General features: G+C 42.2%; 3 protein-coding genes across 4 annotated transcripts in view; 2 read left to right on the forward strand and 1 right to left on the reverse strand.

Moving 5' to 3' along the window:
• zyg11 (zyg-11 family member, cell cycle regulator) overlaps positions 1–13,144 on the reverse strand; it is a 17,440-nt gene extending 4,296 nt beyond the window's left edge. Inside the window, exons 1-14 of the mRNA XM_020631796.3 lie at positions 12,945–13,144; positions 7,548–7,722; positions 5,660–5,871; positions 4,903–5,220; positions 4,502–4,615; positions 4,309–4,425; positions 4,087–4,227; positions 3,689–3,865; positions 3,190–3,254; positions 2,698–2,797; positions 2,570–2,620; positions 2,278–2,439; positions 2,147–2,194; positions 1,859–2,056 (exon numbers count right to left, since the gene is read on the reverse strand). Of these exons, the coding sequence (XP_020487452.1) occupies positions 1,859–2,056; positions 2,147–2,194; positions 2,278–2,439; positions 2,570–2,620; positions 2,698–2,797; positions 3,190–3,254; positions 3,689–3,865; positions 4,087–4,227; positions 4,309–4,425; positions 4,502–4,615; positions 4,903–5,220; positions 5,660–5,871; positions 7,548–7,722; positions 12,945–13,010 (1,944 nt within the window). The 5' untranslated portion in view covers positions 13,011–13,144. The remainder of the gene's footprint in view (positions 1–1,858; positions 2,057–2,146; positions 2,195–2,277; positions 2,440–2,569; positions 2,621–2,697; positions 2,798–3,189; positions 3,255–3,688; positions 3,866–4,086; positions 4,228–4,308; positions 4,426–4,501; positions 4,616–4,902; positions 5,221–5,659; positions 5,872–7,547; positions 7,723–12,944) is intronic.
• Positions 13,145–13,185: 41 nt separating this feature from the next.
• coa7 (cytochrome c oxidase assembly factor 7) lies at positions 13,186–15,390 on the forward strand. Its single transcript, XM_020627868.3, has 3 exons — positions 13,186–13,541; positions 13,633–13,773; positions 14,577–15,390. The coding sequence occupies exons 1-3, from the start codon at positions 13,436–13,438 to the stop codon at positions 15,020–15,022; spliced, it is 693 nt and encodes a 230-aa protein (XP_020483524.1). The 5' UTR covers positions 13,186–13,435; the 3' UTR covers positions 15,023–15,390.
• A 1,267-nt stretch (positions 15,391–16,657) lies between these two features.
• ralgps2 (Ral GEF with PH domain and SH3 binding motif 2) overlaps positions 16,658–22,124 on the forward strand; it is a 50,684-nt gene continuing 45,217 nt past the window's right edge. Inside the window, exon 1 of one of the 2 annotated variants that reach the window (XM_020631910.3) lies at positions 16,658–16,986. The gene's annotated coding sequence lies outside the window, so the exon portion shown is untranslated. The remainder of the gene's footprint in view (positions 16,987–22,124) is intronic. The other variant, XM_020631911.3, reaches the window with a different exon arrangement.

The raw sequence follows: 22,124 nt of genomic DNA on the forward strand, positions 1-22,124 counted from the left end.
TGTGAACATGCAGTAAGTGAACATGTAGTCTGTGAACATGTAGTCTGTGAACATGCAGTAAGTGAACATGTAGTCTGTGAACATGCAGTAAGTGAACATGTAGTCTGTGAACATGTAGTCTGTGAACATGTAGTCTGTGAACATGTAGTCTGTGAACATGTAGTCTGAACATGCAGTAAGTGAACATGTAGTCTGTGAACATGTAGTAAGTCAACATGTAGTCTGTGAACATGCAGTAAGTGAACATGTAGTCTGTGAACATGTAGTCTGTGAACATGCAGTCTGTGAACATGTAGTCTGTGAACATGTAGTCTGTGAACATGTAGTCTGTGAACATGTAGTCTGTGAACATGTAGTCTGTGAACATGTAGTCTGTGAACATGTAGTCTGTGAACATGTAGTAAGTGAACATGTAGTCTGTGAACATGTAGTCTGTGAACATGTAGTAAGTGAACATGTAGTCTGAACATGCAGTAAGTGAACATGTAGTCTGTGAACATGTAGTCTGTGAACATGTAGTAAGTGAACATGTAGTCTGAACATGCAGTAAGTGAACATGTAGTCTGAACATGTAGTAAGTGAACATGTAGTCTGTGAACATGTAGTCTGTGAACATGCAGTCTGTGAACATGTAGTCTGTGAACATGTAGTCTGTGAACATGTAGTCTGTGAACATGTAGTCTGTGAACATGCAGTAAGTGAACATGTAGTCTGTGAACATGTAGTCTGTGAACATGTAGTCTGTGAACATGTAGTCTGTGAACATGTAGTCTGTGAACATGTAGTCTGTGAACATGTAGTCTGTGAACATGCAGTAAGTGAACATGTAGTCTGTGAACATGTAGTCTGTGAACATGTAGTCTGTGAACATGTAGTCTGTGAACATGTAGTCTGTGAACATGTAGTCTGTGAACATGTAGTCTGTGAACATGCAGTAAGTGAACATGTAGTCTGTGAACATGTAGTCTGTGAACATGCAGTAAGTGAACATGTAGTCTGTGAACATGTAGTCTGTGAACATGTAGTCTGTGAACATGTAGTCTGTGAACATGTAGTCTGTGAACATGTAGTCTGAACATGCAGTAAGTGAACATGTAGTCTGTGAACATGTAGTCTGTGAACATGCAGTAAGTGAACATGTAGTCTGTGAACATGTAGTCTGTGAACATGTAGTCTGTGAACATGTAGTCTGTGAACATGTAGTCTGTGAACATGTAGTCTGTGAACATGCAGTAAGTGAACATGTAGTCTGTGAACATGTAGTCTGTGAACATGTAGTCTGTGAACATGTAGTCTGTGAACATGCAGTAAGTGAACATGTAGTCTGTGAACATGTAGTCTGTGAACATGTAGTCTGTGAACATGTAGTCTGTGAACATGTAGTCTGTGAACATGTAGTCTGTGAACATGCAGTAAGTGAACATGTAGTCTGTGAACATGTAGTAAGTCAACATGTAGTCTGTGAACATGTAGTCTGTGAACATGTAGTAAGTGAACATGTAGTCTGTGAACATGTAGTCTGTGAACATGTAGTCTGTGAACATGTAGTCTGTGAACATGTAGTCTGTGAACATGTAGTAAGTCAACATGTAGTCTGTGAACATGTAGTAAGTCAACATGTAGTCTGTGAACATGTAGTAAGTCAACATGTAGTCTGTGAACATGTAGTAAGTCAACATGTAGTCTGTGAACATGTAGTAAGTCAACATGTAGTCTGTGAACATGTAGTAAGTCAACATGTAGTCTGTGAACATGTAGTAAGTCAACATGTAGTCTGTGAACATGTAGTAAGTCAACATGTAGTCTGTGAACATGTAGTAAGTCAACATGTAGTCTGTGAACATGTAGTCACTCCTACCAGCTGCTCGAGCAGAGATGCTCTTAGTTCAGGGCTCAGTGTCCAGGAGTCCTTTCCTCGAGATGTCAGGTGAGCCAGGATCCCTGCTGCAAAGTAGCTCACCTCCACCTCCTGACTGTGCAGGAGGGAGCTGATGTGATCTAAGAAACTCTGCACCATCAGCTCCACGTGCAGCTCCCCCACCTCCGCTATGTTGTTCTAAACACACACACACACAGAGTAGGAGAATCCTTTAGACACAGTGGGAATCAGTCAGATGATCTGAAATATAAGAAGAGACAAACTGACCAGCAGGCCCAGAACCTTCTGCTGGATTGAGGACTCGTTGGGGAAAGACTGCAGTGGAGAGAGAGGTGGGATGAACTTTACTGTCTGCATGCAGGATGTGTGTGATTGTGTGTGTGTGTGTGTGTGTGTACCTCTAAGACTTTGATAAATAGGTCCAGGCCCTGGTTCTCGATGAAGTGTCTGCAGGTTGTCGGCGACTCGTCAGTCAGGTTCCAGAGCGCGCTCAGAGTGAACTTTAGCGTGGCGTCCACCACGCCCTGAGTCGCCTTCTGACAAACGATTTGAAGAAGTTGCTGCAGGAGAGAGGTTTTATTCTAAATGTTTTATTTTCAAAGTTTTATTGTACATTTTTTATTCAAAATGTATTTGTAAATGTTCTATTCTGTATGTTTTCTATTGAGGAAGAGGTTAAAAAGTCGTCACCTTGACGATAAACAGCTCTGCTCCCAGCTGAGCCGTCTGCTCTGTGGACAGCTGGAGAATAAAGAGTTGAAAGAGGTTGAACAGAGGGGTCATGGCGCACAGTGTATAAACATTAAACCGATTTGTACCTTTGCAGCCAGTATGGAGATGATGGCCACGGCCATCCTCTGCATGTTCTGGTCTTCGTGGTTACAGAGCCACTGCATCACCAGTTTGGCTGCTTCAAACCTGAGACACACCACAAGAGAACACATACCTTTACCTTAAGTCATGATTTTGATCTGTAGTTTTTTTTAAAGATTTATTTTTGGGCTTTTTGTGCCTTTAATGGAGAGATAGGACAGTGGATAGAGTTGAAAATCAGGGAGAGAGAGGGGAATGACATGCGGGAAAGAAGTCACAGGTGGGATGTGAACCCGGGCCACCCGCTTGAGATGACAGCCTCCATACACGGGGCGCGCGCACTAACCACTGCCCCACCAGCGCCCCTTGATCTGTAGTTTTACATGAATCCTCCTCTGACCAGCACACAAACACTTCATTTGTTTTTGTTGGACTCTTATAACAATGGTTCGTCATGTTAAAATCATATTTAACAACATAAAAAGAAGATTTATCACCTGTTGAAGGGTACCTCCTGCAGGATACGGTCACTGCACAGAGACAGCAGACAGTTCTTCTGCAGCTGCAGATGCAAACGCACACACACTTTGAAAATGATACCAGGACATTTTCTTTAACAATATTGATACCTGTACAAACAAAAAATATAAGTCCTAGGCACTCGATATTGGGTAATTTATCGTTTTGAATGACAAAAATTGCAGACAAAATCCTGCACACTGGCTTAATAATTGCACAGAAAGGTTGACAATTTTTGTAAAAGAGGGAGGAAGTTGACGACAGTGCTCTCTCTCTTTTGGTTTCAATATGCCAGAGAATCTGAAGTTTTTTAAGCATTGTTACTTTACGATACTATGGAACATTAAAATTAGAAATTATTACATCATCTTAAAACATGTGGTATCAAAAAGTATCAAAAGGTTCTAACAACCTCACTCTCATGTTGCACACAATCTTTCCTCTCTATCATGTGTCCACACACAGGTGTGCAGGTACCTGCTGGTGGTTGGGGAACGTTCTCATGGCCTCCAGCAGCAGCTGAGTGACAGAGCTCAGCAGTCTGACCGGCATCCCTGCAGCCAGGTCCTGTTTTGTCAGATTAAACACACACGCACTCGCTGCTAGCTGCACGTTCAGCGTGGCCGGATGATTCTTCATCCCCAGCACCACCAGCTGCAGAGAGAGGAGGGCGGGGTTATGTGTTTATATTTATATTGCTGTTTATGTTTTTATTTATGATGAGACACAGGAGAGCTTCATGCTCAGCTCAGAGGAAGAGCTGTGTCTTACGTCACTGATTTAATAATGTCTTTGTTCATAAAGTGATTAAACCTTAGAACATGATGATGTCATGAGGTGTTCTCAGAGAGTGAAATGACTCCAGGAATTCTCACCTTGAGGATGTCGGCTCGTGGCGTCTCCATGACGTGCGTCATGCTGAACAGGTGAAACAGAGCTTCTCTTACGAATCCTTCTCTCTCACTGTATCGACGCAGAGCCTCACAGATCTGCGTCTCATTGGCTTCTCCTGTTACCTGTTCACACACACGCACAAAGCTCTGTTACTGCAGCTTATCTGAGCTCCTGCACAGGTATCAGATTCGAACATAACACACCTTTAGGTTTCCTTCTCCAGACAGGACATCCGAAAATCCAGCGTCTGTGGCCAAAAGACCCACAAAGCTCATCCCCGGTCTGTCCTCCACAAACGCTCTGACTGCTGCGTCCGTCACCTGCACGAGTCACACAGGTGAGAGAGGATAACATGGCTCTGTGAAACAGTCCTACAGCAACACACACACCACACACCTGTTTCCTCCCCGACACGTCCAGAGACACGAGCGCCGGCAGAATCCCCGGCTGACTGAGCAGCTGACGAGCCACGTCAGAGGTGAACTGTTTATCATCACTGATGTCCAGGTGCTGCACAAACACACATAGACACACACTTTGTGGTGATTTGAACTGAACCCGGCTCTCTATCACTGTCTACATAACTATTACAACATCAAAACTCTGTAAACAAACAAATTTAAACAACATGTCAACAAACATTTGAACAAAAATGTCAACACACAGCAGCCTCAGACTGCTCGTCCCTGTAAACAATCATGTAAACAATCATGTAAACAATCATGTAAACAATCATGCAACCAATCATTAGAAAAGATGTATACAATCATGTTAACAAACAACAGCCTCAGACAAACCTGCAGCGAGTCCAGCTGCCCGATGACACCCAGCAGCTGAGATGTGCTCATCTCCAGCCTCTTGAGCTGGTGCAGGGTGAGTGAACGCAGACGCTCCTTCAGACCCAGCAGGGGGCTCAGGTTGGTGACTGATGTGTTGGACAGGTCTAGACTCTCCAGACGAGGCAGAGAACACACGTCCACCAGTCCCGAGTCGTAGAAGTCCACGTTAGCCAGAGAGAGCGAGCGTAGGCCATGCAGGGAGCTGAACCGGTGCCTGATCGGCTCCTCCAGAGATGACATGGTGAGGCCTGTGAGGACAAGTCTCTGCAGGGACTCCTGCAGCACGATGGGAGAACAGCAGGATCAAATAAAAAGGACAGAGAGGAGATATTTACAGGCTCCTGACCAGGGCTGTCACCATAGCAGAATTTTGAACGTCCATATGATTCTTTTAAAAATCATAAAACTCTATATTGGGTAATTCCTTGTTTTAATAATCAAAACTTACAATCTCCTGCACACTGTCTAAATTGTAAAAACATTGGCAACATTTCAGTGCAGAAAAGGTGCAAATGTTTTTGTGCAAAAAAACAGTGTGCCAGAGTTTGTCTGCATTTTTTGATTGATTAATTCCTCTGCTACACACCTGACTTTTTTTTTGGACTATCAATCATTACAATGGCAGATATTGTATCTTTTTAAAAGATGTGGTGTCTGAAAAAAGTCTCTAAGTATCAGTGATGTTGACGACCATCTCCCAACGGTCTGAGTATACCTGGCAGTACTTGTTGGTAGCCAGGCCCTGCAGGATGTCAGGGATGGTGAGGTCTGCGTTGACTCGGGCAGCGTCCAACTCCAGCAGCCGGTGAGAACACAGAGCTTTCTGGAAGGCCTCAGCAGAGATACGAGCCGTCCGCACACACGCTCGTCTCAGACGCAGGTACTCACAGGTACGAAACACACCCACGGTGCTGTCATTGAGCAGACCTGAAGGGGGAGACACAATCCTGGTTTATAGATGTTTTAATAAGACACAAACTTTGGTGTGACTCAGACAATGAAAGCTTATACTCTCACCTGTCCTGTGCTCTGCTTATACTCTCACCTGTCCTGTGCTCTGCTTATACTCTCACCTGTCCTTTGATCTGCTTATACTCTCACCTGTCCTGTGCTCTGCTTATACTCTCACCTGTCCTGTGCTCTGCTTATACTCTCACCACCTGCTTATACTAATTTACGCACACTATGTTTTACATTAATTATTCTGTGATGTTGGTTTTATCTTTAAGCAGCGTTTCCACCATTCTAAAGAGTTTCCTACCACTGTGTTTTTAAAATGACTTCAGACTGTTCTTGTTTCTGTGAGATTATTTGACCTGTTTGATGTCTGATCATCTTATGAAGCAGAGAAACAGCTCATATGTTCACATGTTTACATCCTTCTTTGGTTTCATTACCAGCTCAAACAGAATACCTATATTAGTCAAACATAATAAAATAAGCTGTGCTGTTTTTCTTGAACAGGGAGTCACATCCAGATGATATTAAACATTGTATTAACAGGAGTCTCATTAGTGGGTTAGGGTAGTGTTGTTACTATGAATGCATGACGATCTCTGGGACACCTGAAAACTAAAACGGACCGTCCAACGTCACAGTTACTGAGGGATATGTGTAAATATAAGCACAGCTGTGACCATGCTTACACACAGAATGTAGTTGTAGAACATTGAAACTAAAAATAGAAACCATCATGAGTGTCACAGCACGCATTAACCTAAATCAACATATATGCCTGTTCCGAGTTTTCTTAAATTAAAAACACTCAGTCAGTTATTTTGTCTAGTTTAAAACAGACATGATGCCTAATTGGTGTCAAAACCTTAAAAAGTCAGCTGTGACAGGCATCTGAAATGCGCTCTGCAGGGAGTGTGTTTCAATAGAGCATGCTGATCTGATTGGTCCAGCTTTTTCTGTTGGGAGAGGGTCACAGCTCGATTAATCCTAGAGAGATTTGTGTTTCCGATGATGCTGAAAATTGCGTGGTATTAGTTTATCCTGAAGTATCTCCTCTCTGACCGACAGAATTTACAGCACTAGTCACCTTCTCCATGCAGCAGGCTTTGTTGTTACTAACTCCATCACTATGAGAACTAATAATGTATTTGGCTCACTTAGTGTGAAAGTTACTTACATTTTTTAATATAAACTCTACTTTCATTACGGTTGCTATGAAGTTCCAATTCTTTGATTTATTTGCCATTATTCTGTGGATGTAAATATATTCAAATGGTTTTAAAGGGGTGTGTTGTTACCATATTTGGTTTACAGGCGCATTCTGAATGCAAATGCACCCGAAACCTACACAAGCTTGCTGGTTAGGAACATGTGGGATTTATTAACGCTGATTACTTATTGATGTGCGAATGATCGGCATACGCATGTTTGATGAATACAGATATTTTTGTACATTTTCTTCGTAAAACAGAATCTTGAACATTTTTCACGCACTGTTGATAAAAGAGGGCCCCGGGTGTTATTTAGTCAGGTAGGATCAGTTTCCTCTTAGGAAAGATCAGGTTTTCTGATGTCAGGTGGGTTTGTTATGGACAGGTACATATCTCTTTTTTCAATCAGGATGGTTTGTGATTCTTCAGGTTTACCTTCAGATGCCATCTTGGCGAGCAGCTGGTCTGCCAGCTCCTGAGGGAAGAGCACGGCCTCTCTGAAGCACAGCGATCCGTCAGGCCTTTTCACACAGAACCGGTCAAGATTCTGGCTCACATAGGTCAGACACAGGTCTGTCAGCGGCGGGGGGGAGGCCTCGTCCTGAAACATCTAAAACATTGATTCATCTGATTAATAAAGTATATGAACATGTTCAATATTTAACTTCAATGATGTTTACATGTAGTTCTCAACAGCTAATTTTCAAATACACACAGAGCAGGGCAGTCACAACACCAGAGATGTAAACTTTGATATAATACTCTGTAATAAAAATCAAACAATATATCTGTTTGATAGCACAACAACAACAACAACAGTCCTATTGTTGTCGCTGACTAAATATTGCAGACAAGTCCTGCACAGTCTTAATTGCACAAAGAGTGGGTGGCATCCTGTGTGTTGCCGTGGTAACAAACAGTTATCAATATTGTTTGATTTTAATTCGTATCATTTCAAAGTTTTAAATTCTGGTATCATGACGACCCTAGTCTGAAATAATGTACACAATAATTAAATAACAACATGCAGAAAATAACATGAACATGACAATAATAACATGCAGGTATAAACAGACTGATGAAGATGATGAAGGTGTTACAGGTATAAACAGACTGATGAAGATGATGAAGGTGTTACAGGTATAAACAGACTGATGAAGGTGTTACAGGTAGACACAGACTGATGATGATGACGGTGTTACAGGTAGACACAGACTGATGATGATGATGAAGATGTTACAGGTAGACACAGACTGATGATGATGATGAAGGTGTTACAGGTAGACACAGACTGATGATGATGATGAAGATGTTACAGGTATAAACAGACTGATGAAGATGATGAAGGTGTTACAGGTATAAACAGACTGATGAAGGTGTTACAGGTAGACACAGACTGATGATGATGACGGTGTTACAGGTAGACACAGACTGATGATGATGATGAAGATGTTACAGGTAGACACAGACTGATGATGATGATGAAGGTGTTACAGGTAGACACAGACTGATGATGATGATGAAGATGTTACAGGTAGACACAGACTGATGATGATGAAGGTGTTACAGGTAGACACAGACTGATGATGATGATGAAGGTGTTACAGGTAGACACAGACTGATGATGATGAAGATGTTACAGGTAGACACAGACTGATGATGATGAAGATGTTACAGGTAGACACAGACTGATGAGATTGATGACGGTGTTACAGGTAGACACAGACTGATGATGATGAAGATGTTACAGGTAGACACAGACTGATGCTGATGATGAAGGTGTTACAGGTAGACACAGACTGATGATGATGAAGGTGTTACAGGTAGACACAGACTGATGATGATGAAGGTGTTACAGGTAGACACAGACTGATGATGATGAAGATGTTACAGGTAGACACAGACTGATGCTGATGATGAAGGTGTTACAGGTAGACACAGACTGATGATGATGATGAAGGTGTTACAGGTAGACACAGACTGATGATGATGAAGATGTTACAGGTAGACACAGACTGATGAGATTGATGACGGTGTTACAGGTAGACACAGACTGATGATGATGAAGATGTTACAGGTAGACACAGACTGATGATTATGAAGGTGTTACAGGTAGACACAGACTGATGATGATGAAGATGTTACAGGTAGACACAGACTGATGATGATGAAGATGTTACAGGTAGACACAGACTGATGATGATGATGAAGGTGTTACAGGTAGACACAGACTGATGATGATGATGAAGGTGTTACAGGTAGACACAGACTGATGATGATGATGTTACAGGTAGACACAGACTGATGATGATGATGAAGGTGTTACAGGTAGACACAGACTGATGATGATGAAGATGTTACAGGTAGACACAGACTGATGATGATGAAGGTGCTACAGGTAGACACAGACTGATGATGATGAAGATGTTACAGGTAGACACAGACTGATGATGATGATGAAGATGTTACAGGTAGACACAGACTGATGATGATGATGAAGGTGTTACAGGTAGACACAGACTGATGATGATGAAGATGTTACAGGTAGACACAGACTGATGATGATGATGAAGGTGTTACAGGTAGACACAGACTGATGAGATTGATGACGGTGTTACAGGTAGACACAGACTGATGATGATGAAGATGTTACAGGTAGACACAGACTGATGCTGATGATGAAGGTGTTACAGGTAGACACAGACTGATGATGATGAAGGTGTTACAGGTAGACACAGACTGATGATGATGACGGTGTTACAGGTAGACACAGACTGATGATGATGAAGATGTTACAGGTAGACACAGACTGATGATGATGAAGGTGTTACAGGTAGACACAGACTGATGATGATGAAGAGGTTACAGGTAGACACAGACTGATGATGATGAAGATGTTACAGGTAGACACAGACTGATGATGATGATGAAGGTGTTACAGGTAGACACAGACTGATGATGATGATGAAGGTGTTACAGGTAGACACAGACTGATGATGATGAAGATGTTACAGGTAGACACAGACTGATGATGATGATGAAGATGTTACAGGTAGACACAGACTGATGATGATGATGAAGGTGTTACAGGTAGACACAGACTGATGATGATGAAGATGTTACAGGTAGACACAGACTGATGATGATGATGATGAAGGTGTTACAGGTAGACACAGACTGATGATGATGAAGATGTTACAGGTAGACACAGACTGATGATGATGATGAAGGTGTTACAGGTAGACACAGACTGATGATGAAGATGTTACAGGTAGACACAGACTGATGACGATGAAGATGTTACAGGTAGACACAGACTGATGATGATGATGAGGGTGTTACAGGTAGACACAGACTGATGATGATGAAGGTGTTACAGGTAGACACAGACTGATGATGATGATGAAGGTGTTACAGGTAGACACAGACTGATGCTGATGATGATGAAGGTGTTACAGGTAGACACAGACTGATGATGATGAAGGTGTTACAGGTAGACACAGACTGATGATGATGATGATGAAGGTGTTACAGGTAGACACAGACTGATGATGATGATGATGATGAAGGTGTTACAGGTAGACACAGACTGATGATGATGAAGATGTTACAGGTAGACACAGACTGATGATGATGAAGGTGTTACAGGTAGACACAGACTGATGATGAAGATGTTACAGGTAGACACAGACTGATGATGATGACGGTGTTACAGGTAGACACAGACTGATGATGATGATGAAGGTGTTACAGGTAGACACAGACTGATGATGATGACGGTGTTACAGGTAGACACAGACTGATGATGATGAAGGTGTTACAGGTAGACACAGACTGATGATGATGATGAAGGTGTTACAGGTAGACACAGACTGATGATGATGATGAAGGTGTTACAGGTAGACACAGACTGATGATGATGATGAAGGTGTTACAGGTAGACACAGACTGATGATGATGATGATGAAGGTGTTACAGGTAGACACAGGCTGATGATGATGAAGGTGTTACAGGTAGACACAGACTGATGATGATGACGGTGTTACAGGTAGACACAGACTGATGATGATGATGATGAAGGTGTTACAGGTAGACACAGACTGATGAAGGTGTTACAGGTAGACACAGACTGATGATGATGATGAAGGTGTTACAGGTAGACACAGACTGATGATGACGACGGTGTTACAGGTAGACACAGACTGATGATGATGAAGGTGTTACAGGTAGACACAGACTGATGATGATGATGAAGGTGTTACAGGTAGACACAGACTGATGATGATGATGAAGGTGTTACAGGTAGACACAGACTGATGATGATGAAGATGTTACAGGTAGACACAGACTGATGATGATGAAGGTGTTACAGGTAGACACAGACTGATGATGATGATGAAGATGTTACAGGTAGACACAGACTGATGATGATGATGAAGATGTTACAGGTAGACACAGACTGATGATGATGATGAAGGTGTTACAGGTAGACACAGACTGATGATGATGGAGGTGTTACAGGTAGACACAGACTGATGATGATGATGAAGGTGTTACAGGTAGACACAGACTGATGATGATGAAGATGTTACAGGTAGACACAGACTGATGATGATGAAGGTGTTACAGGTAGACACAGACTGATGATGATGAAGGTGTTACAGGTAGACACAGACTGATGATGAAGATGTTACAGGTAGACACAGACTGATGATGATGACGGTGTTACAGGTAGACACAGACTGATGATGATGATGAAGGTGTTACAGGTAGACACAGACTGATGATGATGACGGTGTTACAGGTAGACACAGACTGATGATGATGAAGGTGTTACAGGTAGACACAGACTGATGATGATGATGAAGGTGTTACAGGTAGACACAGACTGATGCTGATGATGATGAAGGTGTTACAGGTAGACACAGACTGATGATGATGACGGTGTTACAGGTAGACACAGACTGATGATGATGAAGGTGTTACAGGTAGACACAGACTGATGATGATGATGATGAAGGTGTTACAGGTAGACACAGACTGATGATGATGATGAAGATGTTACAGGTAGACACAGACTGATGATGATGAAGGTGTTACAGGTAGACACAGACTGATGATGATGATGAAGATGTTACAGGTAGACACAGACTGATGATGATGATGATGTTACAGGTAGACACAGACTGATGATGATGATGAAGGTGTTACAGGTAGACACAGACTGATGATGATGATGAAGGTGTTACAGGTAGACACAGACTGATGATGATGAAGATGTTACAGGTAGACACAGACTGATGATGATGATGATGAAGGTGTTACAGGTAGACACAGACTGATGATGATGATGATGAAGGTGTTACAGGTAGACACAGACTGATGATGATGAAGGTGTTACAGGTAGACACAGACTGATGATGATGAAGGTGTTACAGGTAGACACAGACTGATGATGATGAAGGTGTTACAGGTAGACACAGACTGATGATGATGAAGGTGTTACAGGTAGACACAGACTGATGATGATGAAGGTGTTACAGGTAGACACAGACTGATGATGATGAAGATGTTACAGGTAGACACAGACTGATGATGATGAAGGTGTTACAGGTAGACACAGACTGAAGCTAACCATGTTTAACATCCTGCACGCCGTCTCTCTCTCTCTCTCTGTTTAATGTTCAGGACTCTTCTCCTCCACAGGTTAGCTCGTTAGCCCGTTAGCCGTGTGGTCGGTAGCTTCGCTCTCCTGAGTGTCGGCCTCACCTGTTTGACAGCGAACACACACACACTCGGTAAACAGCTAACGTTAGCCTGCAGCTAGCTCACTTGTTGTCTCCGCGGTGTGACGTCACTGTGCGCGCAGAGATGTCGGAGCGTGTCCGCTGACGTCATCTTTAAATAAACTGAGCAACTGCGAAGGACCGTCTCCTCGGACAGGTATCTGTCAGCTCTCACCTGTCAGCTCTGCCCGACCAGACTGACACAGTAAACAAAGGTCACGACACCGGAAGTACATCACAAGAGTGGGCGGGTCTACGGAAACCCGCTGAGGACAGTTACGAGAGCAGGAAAAGACTGCGAGCGGCGTGAGTGGTGCAGACTCGGTCAGTGTCCGCAGAAATTGGATTAATTTGTGATTATTAGCGCGTTTTAAGACGACTTTACCGTACAATCATCACCTGCATCGATACTTAGTGTAGTGTAAACTTTAAACCATGGCAGAGTGACGGATCGATCAAGGTCACAGCAGCGGAGTGTGCGAGGAGCCTTCAGGTGATATTCAGGTGACTTTGCATCAGACCTAGAAACACAGAGTGATGGCCGGGCTTATAAACTTTGAGGATGAGGCAGAGGTGAAGCAGTTTCTGGATAATCTGGGGGTGGAGTACAGCTTCCAGTGTTACAAAGAGAAGGACCCTGAAGGTAACACGGAGCTGCTCTCACCTGCTGCACGTGCTCACGTTAATACAGGGTCATGTGAGTGTTTCATGTTTGACTCGTTGTTTCCGCTCAGGCTGTCAGAGGCTCGCGGATTACCTGGAAGGTGTGAAGAAGAACTATGTGTCTTCAGCTCAGGTGCTCAAACACAACTGTGAAACACACGGACACGGAGAGAGCTGCTACAAGCTTGGAGCGTACCACGTGACAGGCAAAGGTAAAAACACACACAGGTGAACTCACAACAACAATAACAACCATAAATTAGCCACCCTAAAGGCCAGTGTCTTTAGGACAAATATGTTTTTTCTGTCCGGTTAGTAAAATGTGTGAACAGTGTTCACAAACAGGGTTAGTACCAAAGTGAAAGTGATTTACAACAAGTTTAAAAAATGCTTTCATCAAACAAGGTAAGATGCGAATCAAGCAAGGAATGACTATATGAGAAGGTAAGAGAATAAAAGTGAGTCTTCTTCATGTATTTTTTCTTTTGGATCAGTCATTGAATCAGCCGATCTTCCAGGCTGTTTCAAAGTCTCGATGCAGCCACAGAGAAGACCCTGTCTCTGAAAAGTTTTTAATTTGATCGACGGTTAGACGTCTTTATCTGATGATGTGATGATCTTATGATCTCATGATGTGAGGGGCCTGGGGGCTGTCTGGTGATCGGAGTTCAGAGACCTCTTTTTCACGAGATTCTGAACTGAACAGAAGCCAGTGTAAGTAGGCTAATAAAGGTGTTATGTGTGATCCCTGTTTTATGCATCTGCAGAGGAGTCACACCCTGATAGCAGAGAATGCTTTGTAAAATGTCCATCAGTATGAACCAATCACATTCATACACCACTGACGCAGCAGAGGGACCCAATCAGGGTTCAGTGTCTTGCCAAAGGACATTATAACATGAGGCTGCAAGAGCTGGGGATTGAACCCCCGACCTTTAGGTTTAGAGAAGACCAACATCTGTAACGTAGTGTTGTATTAAAGTAGTTCATGTGAATGTGTGTTTCCTCTAACCAGGTGGAGTGGCGGAGTGTCTGAAGACGGCATACTCTTGCTTCCTGCGTTCCTGCAGAGCTGGAGGGAAGAAGTCCACAGACGCCTGTCATAATGTGGCTCTATTAGCTCACGATGGAAGAGCAATGGAGGGAGAGCCTGACCTCTCTGCCGCCCGAGAGTACTATGAGAAGGCATGCGCCGGAGGTTTCGCCCCCTCCTGTTTTAACCTTAGCGCTCTTTACATCAATGGAAACGCTAAAGGCCTGAGTCCGGACATGAATCTGGCTCTGCGGTACGCCAACAGAGCCTGTGAGCTGGGACATGTGTGGGGCTGTGCCAATGCCAGCCGCATGTACAAAATGGGAGACGGCACGGACAAGGACGAGAAGAGAGCCGAGGAGCTGAAGAACCGAGCCAGAGAATTGCACGGGTTAGAGAAGGAGAGGCAGCTCAAGTTTGGAGAGTGAACTGAATTAAATGACCATGGATTATTATTAAATTTGCATCAGGATCTTTATTGATGTGTGTGAGTGTTTTAAAGAAGAGACGTCTCAGTGTGTAGACAATGTAGACGAGATGAAAGCAGGATAGGAGTTTGTTTTAAGACACAACTAACTCATGTACAAGACAAAGTGGATACAGATGGATGCCAGAGTCAACAGAGACCGAAGGTTCCCGACGGGAGCTTTAAGTGAGGTGAAAGGATTTAAACACACTTTTCAAATTTAAAAGTACATGTGATGTGAAACTATAACAGCTGTCTTTAAATGTCACATATTGTGCAAAATTTGAATTTCCCTTCAGATTAATAAAGTATCTATCTATGTTAAATGCACTTTACCATTGTTTCCAAACACTAATATGTGTCCCTAGCCTGTCTCGAACCCCCCATTAATGTGATAAGTTAATTCTCTCCATCGATTGCTTGTCACTCCACTTTTCAGAAAACGTGTTCCTTAAACAGGCAATTTGATGATTTTGCCTTCATGACAGCACAAAGGGTAGTAACCTCTCCCCCTGGTGGGTGAGACATATTCATACTAATCCAACACATGATGTTCAGTAATCCTGCTGCATTCATGGGCTCCTCGATGTTCAGAGTCTTCTTACTGTGTTGCATTCACGAGCTTCGAGTCATAACGTGGAAACGTCTGTGACATTCCAAAGATGATGAGTTTTAATGTTCTAAATTAAACTATGAATACATTATTTATATTGTGAGTTTAAATTAAGATGTAATAGGCCTACATCAATTAATTTAAAGTTTCTCGTCAAGTTTAAGTTAGTTCAAGATGTTTTACTGGCATGAATGGTAAACAACCGTTGTTGCCAAAGCAAAGTTATCAAACAATCAACAATACTATTACATACAAAACATTTATGATATAGCTTTTATATATATATATATATATATATATATATATATATATAACTTATATACACACATGCAAAGATACCTCAAATTAAATACAATCAATTACAACGATATTATTGAATAAACTACATTAGAGTACTAACTAACGGTTTGTCTAATTTGGTGGTAATCAGTTACTAATTGTGCAGCTAATGATAAATTTAGGCTAAATATAGTCTCTAATATCCCATAAGGCTCTGCTTCTGTAACCTGGCTCAGGTAGCTCTTTCTTACAGCTTCAGCTGGCAGATGAGATGTTTCTATTTGATCCAGTTTACAGTTTTTACAAATTCTCTCTTCTCAACATTTCCCATTCTCATGACGACCTGTTTCAATTTCTAATCTATGATCACTGAGTCTCTACACTGTTAATGTGCGTATCTGTTTGGGTTTTTGAATGCTTATGAGATATTTAGCAAAAGATCATTTATTTTCAGTAGACAAACACATTCTACTTTAGCGATTTATTTTATTTTGCTTAGCCAATATGCAGTGGCGGTTCTAAGAGTTTTAAAGTGAACTCTCCCACTACTTAAACCCCTTTTCCCGATTATTCTGATACCACCGTGAACGCGCCTTCAGGTGTTGTAATGTTGAGTGTGACCTCTAGAGGGAGCCAGCAGCACACACGGTCTGAGCTCAGCGCCTTTTTCAGTCTTCACACAGCTCACACATTAACACCCTGATCAGGCTGTACACGGTTATATATACACGGAAACCAACACGGCGTAACTTTATAATCGTCGCTGTGTTTGCAGGAGTAGCGGTACACGGTAGCCGGCGTGAGGAGGAGGAGGAGGAGGAGGATGAAGGGCGGACTGAAGCTCCGCCCCGTTAGCACAGCGTCCCGTCGGTCCTCATTCAAAACACAACACAGCTGAGAGCAGCGCCGCCTGTTAGCCTCACACCGCTAGCCTGTGAAGAGTTGTGTGTGTGTGTGTTTGTATGTGTGCTGTGGCCTCTGATGTTCCCGCTCACGTTTCACCAGAAGAAGAAAGAAGAAGAGGAAGCTTTGAGGTGAGTTTCACACCAACATGACACAAACTTTACTCCGGCTAGCAGCTAGCTGGCTAACAGACGGTAAAGCCAAGGGTGTGTTTGGTTTAAGACCCGGGGTGCTCCGTTACCACACTGACGTGAGCTGCGCAGTGCTAGGGTCCTGGGTTTAATGCAAACCGGCAGTGTGTGTGTGTAGTTTTCTCTCTGACACATCACGATGTTATTAAGCTGATAAAGATAAATCACGCGCTCCCTCCCAGAGCTAAGCTAGCTAACGGATCAACATGCTAACACAGGCAGTCAGCGGGTTGTGTGAGTGTGAGGAGGAGGAGGAGGAGGAGGAGGAGGGGGGGTGTCTCTCATAAGACTGCCATGTCTCACAGGTCAGTTTTGGTTCTCTGACCGGGTCTCTTCGTGGACCAGGCCCTTGCTGGCTCTGTCACAGCCTGCTGAAGGAGCTCACACGGTGAACCCCCGTAGAGCGCGCCGCCCCGCGGGGAGAGGAGCTCTGGGTGTGGCGAGTTCAAAAACACGGTGATGACCAGGGTGCAAAGAGTACACTACAGTGTTCAAGTAGACTACTACAGTGTTCAAGTACTACTACAGTGTTCAAGTAGACTACTACAGTGTTCAAGTACTACTACAGTGTTCAAGTACTACTACAGTGTTCAAGTAGACTACTACAGTGTTCAAGTAGACTACTACAGTGTTCAAGTACTACTACAGTGTTCAAGTAGACTACTACAGTGTTCAAGTACTACTACAGTGTTCAAGTACTACTACAGTGTTCAAGTAGACTACTACAGTGTTCAAGTACTACTACAGTGTTCAAGTAGACTACTACAGTGTTCAAGTACTACTACAGTGTTCAAGTAGACTACTACAGTGTTCAAGTAGACTACTACAGTGTTCAAGTACTACTACAGTGTTCAAGTAGACTACTACAGTGTTCAAGTACTACTACAGTGTTCAAGTAGACTACTACAGTGTTCAAGTAGACTACTACAGTGTTCAAGTACTACTACAGTGTTCAAGTAGACTACTACAGTGTTCAAGTACTACTACAGTGTTCAAGTAGACTACTACAGTGTTCAAGTACTACTACAGTGTTCAAGTACTACTACAGTGTTCAAGTAGACTACTACAGTGTTCAAGTAGACTACTACAGTGTTCAAGTACTACTACAGTGTTCAAGTACTACTACAGTGTTCAAGTAGACTACTACAGTGTTCAAGTAGACTACTACAGTGTTCAAGTACTACTACAGTGTTCAAGTAGACTACTACAGTGTTCAAGTACTACTACAGTGTTCAAGTAGACTACTACAGTGTTCAAGTAGACTACTACAGTGTTCAAGTACTACTACAGTGTTCAAGTAGACTACTACAGTGTTCAAGTAGACTACTACAGTGTTCAAGTAGACTACTACAGTGTTCAAGTAGACTACTACAGTGTTCAAGTACTACTACAGTGTTCAAGTACTACTACAGTGTTCAAGTAGACTACTACAGTGTTCAAGTAGACTACTACAGTGTTCAAGTACTACTACAGTGTTCAAGTACTACTACAGTGTTCAAGTAGACTACTACAGTGTTCAAGTAGACTACTACAGTGTTCAAGTACTACTACAGTGTTCAAGTACTACTACAGTGTTCAAGTAGACTACTACAGTGTTCAAGTAGACTACTACAGTGTTCAAGTACTACTACAGTGTTCAAGTACTACTACAGTGTTCAAGTAGACTACTACAGTGTTCAAGTAGACTACTACAGTGTTCAAGTACTACTACAGTGTTCAAGTAGACTACTACAGTGTTCAAGTACTACTACAGTGTTCAAGTACTACTACAGTGTTCAAGTAGACTACTACAGTGTTCAAGTACTACTACAGTGTTCAAGTAGACTACTACAGTGTTCAAGTACTACTACAGTGTTCAAGTAGACTACTACAGTGTTCAAGTGAAAGTACAGCCACTCCGATATAACTTGACTCAAGTACCAGTACCTCAAAGGTGCCAGTCTACGGATCACCTCAAAGTAAATAGGTCTTTATGTTAAACTTATAAATGGATATTTAAAACCAGGCTGATGATCTAAATGAACGCTTTATGACATAAAGTGCAGCAGCAGTTGTTATAATTAAGTCATATACTCTTTGTATGGTTGTCCAGTTCTCTCCAAAGTCGTTATTTAGTTTGAGCAGCAGCTGATCACTTCATTGTGTTCACAGATTAATGTACATGATGTTAACCACGACTTCACTTGGACTTTAAATAGCTCTACATTTTGAAATTAGCTTTAATTTTTATTTCCTTACCCAGTAATGGATGCCATGTGAAATGTAGTGAAGTAAAATACCCAAGTTAAAGTGAAATTCATGTTAAAGTACACTAATAAGCTACTCAATTACTGGTGTGTGTGTTCGTCAGATGTTCCGCAGGAGCAACTTTTGTGGACCCTAAGGTCAAACATCCTACCACAGCTGTCTCTAACTGATTATAAGAAACTATCAAAGTCTTCAGATATATTAAGACAGACAAAGAGTCACTCAGAAAGAGTTTGTGGAGTCAGACAGTTTAAAGTGATGAATAATAGGGTATATAGGTGACTACTCAGAAACCTGTTCATAACAATGCAAATGCTGGTGACTCATTAAGAAACACTCAGAGTGTGTGTGTCTGTTTGTACAAATTTTATAAATCCATAAGTTTTATAACGACAACCACAATGGAAAAATATATTCCTCATTTTTACAAGTTCTTCTGTTTTCATCGTATCTGCAAAGTCTCCTATATTCTTTAATTACATTCATGTCTTTAAACTCACTGACTGCACAGACTCTTTCCCAGTACCGTTAATGACTCTGAAGACTAATAAATTCTTACTATCATGAAGCGAGTAGTGTAGTACAATGTTTAATGTTTATTTTGGTCATGACATCACAAAGGGCAATAACCACTCCCCCAAGTTGGTGATACTCCCACCACAGCTAGCTGTTTGTTCTGTCCTCTGAGTCTGCCTTTCAACCACGAACAATAGGGCATGGTGCAAGAAAGCCCAAGCAACCCATTGCCTTCCAGAGGTGTGTTGTCAGACACAGCTCATTTGCATTTAAGGCTACGGACACAGAAACAGCCTGTTCTGAGCAGGGCTGAAATAGAGGGGTCAATAGCAATGCTGAAATACACGACCAGAGATGACCTTGAGTAAGACACTCCAAAGACATGTTTTGAGGACCTCTGAGACTTACTAAAACTGGCTGAAAAAGGTGTATAACACGTGACCTTAAAAGAAGAACCACTCAGACACGTCCAGGTATGACTCAGAGGCAGGTGTAGTTGTTCACCTGTGAGACCTGACAGTTTGAACAGGTTTTAATAAGAGGAGAGAGGATCCTTAAAGTTCACCAAGACTCTTCTTTACATGTTACTGACTATCAGCCTGATCACTGATCTACACTTTGAACTGTAACTGTGTCAATTTGTTCTTACTAGGGTTATTACAATAACACTATTTTAAACTTTCATATGATCGTAGTATCACATACTAATAATTTTATTTTAATTCTGAAGGCGCCTTTCAAAGCAGTCAAGGTCACCTTACAAAGCAGAGGTAAAAGTAATACCTGTTTGACACCACGGCAAAAAAAACAGTAGTCTTAGACATCAAATATAATATAATTTATTGGTTTTGATTCATAAAAGTTGTACGTAAACTTCTGCACACTGTCTTCATTGTACAAAACGTTTGACAATGTTTTGTGACTAAATCCATAGATCATCTGTATGAATGAATTTCTGACAAACTGTGATGATAAAGTAAACCACTGATACAATAGTGTGTGTGTGTGTGTGTTCACAACAGAAGTCCAATGATCAGCAGCGAGCTGTGAAGAAACGTTTAAAGACTTCACTCTGAGCTTCATTAATTAATTATGTATGTATTTAATGTACCACACACGCTCTGACATTACAAAGTCATCAACACACAAATAAAAGGTTTTAAGTGTGTGTAGTGTACAGACCTGACGTGTGAGTGTCAGTGTGTGAGCTGGTTTGTGGGAGTGATGTTGACCTTCATGAGTGTAGGTGTGTAACATGTGACGTCTGTCTACAGGCTGCAGAGCAACAGCATCACCTACCTTATCTGTCAGTTTGTGTGTGTGGGGTGTGTGTCCTGAGAGGAATGTTCCATATCGCCATGCCGTGTGTTTCTGTGTAACACTTCACATCTGACCCTCAGACGTGTGTGTGTGTGTGTGTGTGTGTGTGTGTGTGTGTTCATGAGCAGGTTTGTGTGTGTGTCTCCAGCTGTGTGCAGATGTAATTAACAGGATCAGATTATACTATAGTTGCTCAGATAGTGATGATTAGAGCAGCTCTCTCTCTCTCTCTCTGTCCGTGTGTTACATGTTTACCTGGTAATCTGATTTAATCCAATATAAACTGGTTGATTCCATTTTATGGTGAGCCCCTGATTATCCATCTGTACATCTGTTTACTCCCTGCACTCATTGATCAGTGTGTGTGTCTGTGTGTTTATTAGTGCTCTCACGCTTGCACAAAACTCATGAAAAACTCCTGACGTTTTCCAGGTGAGGTGCATGTGTAAACACAAACGGCTCTTTTTTTTTTTTTGTAACGTGAGAACGCAGTAGGATATAATCAGGAGAATTCACCTCGAGCTAGTGGGAGTGTTGAGTGGCTACCATCTCCGTGCATGTAATTGAACTGTTTACGTTTTCTGTTCTCCAGTATGTTCTTGTCCACTCTTATTTGATACTGTGAATATGTCGAACTACAATATGGCATTAATTATACTTGCTTATAAAGGCAAAAAATGTCATTGTAGTGCTGGAGTCTGTTGCTCTGTCCACAACTTCCATGCTGTTCTTTTTTACATCATGTCTTGCTTCAGGAGATACATCTCAGCCCAGCCACCCTTCTGTTACTCCTCCCACCTCCACCTGTTCTCAGCTGATCCCTCAGTTTCTGCTGTACCTGCTCCATCTGCTCAGAGATTCAGCTCTAATGTGATTATATACAGTGTGTGTGTGTGTGTGTTTATTCGAGTGTGATTCATATCCTCCAGTATCAAAGTGAGCATCAAGCTTTTTCTTTCTAAGCGTGTCCTCAGCTTAGTGATGCTGTACGTTGT

This window comes from Labrus bergylta, chromosome 6, assembly GCF_963930695.1.
Source record: "Labrus bergylta chromosome 6, fLabBer1.1, whole genome shotgun sequence".
Taxonomy (NCBI): domain Eukaryota; kingdom Metazoa; phylum Chordata; class Actinopteri; order Labriformes; family Labridae; genus Labrus; species Labrus bergylta.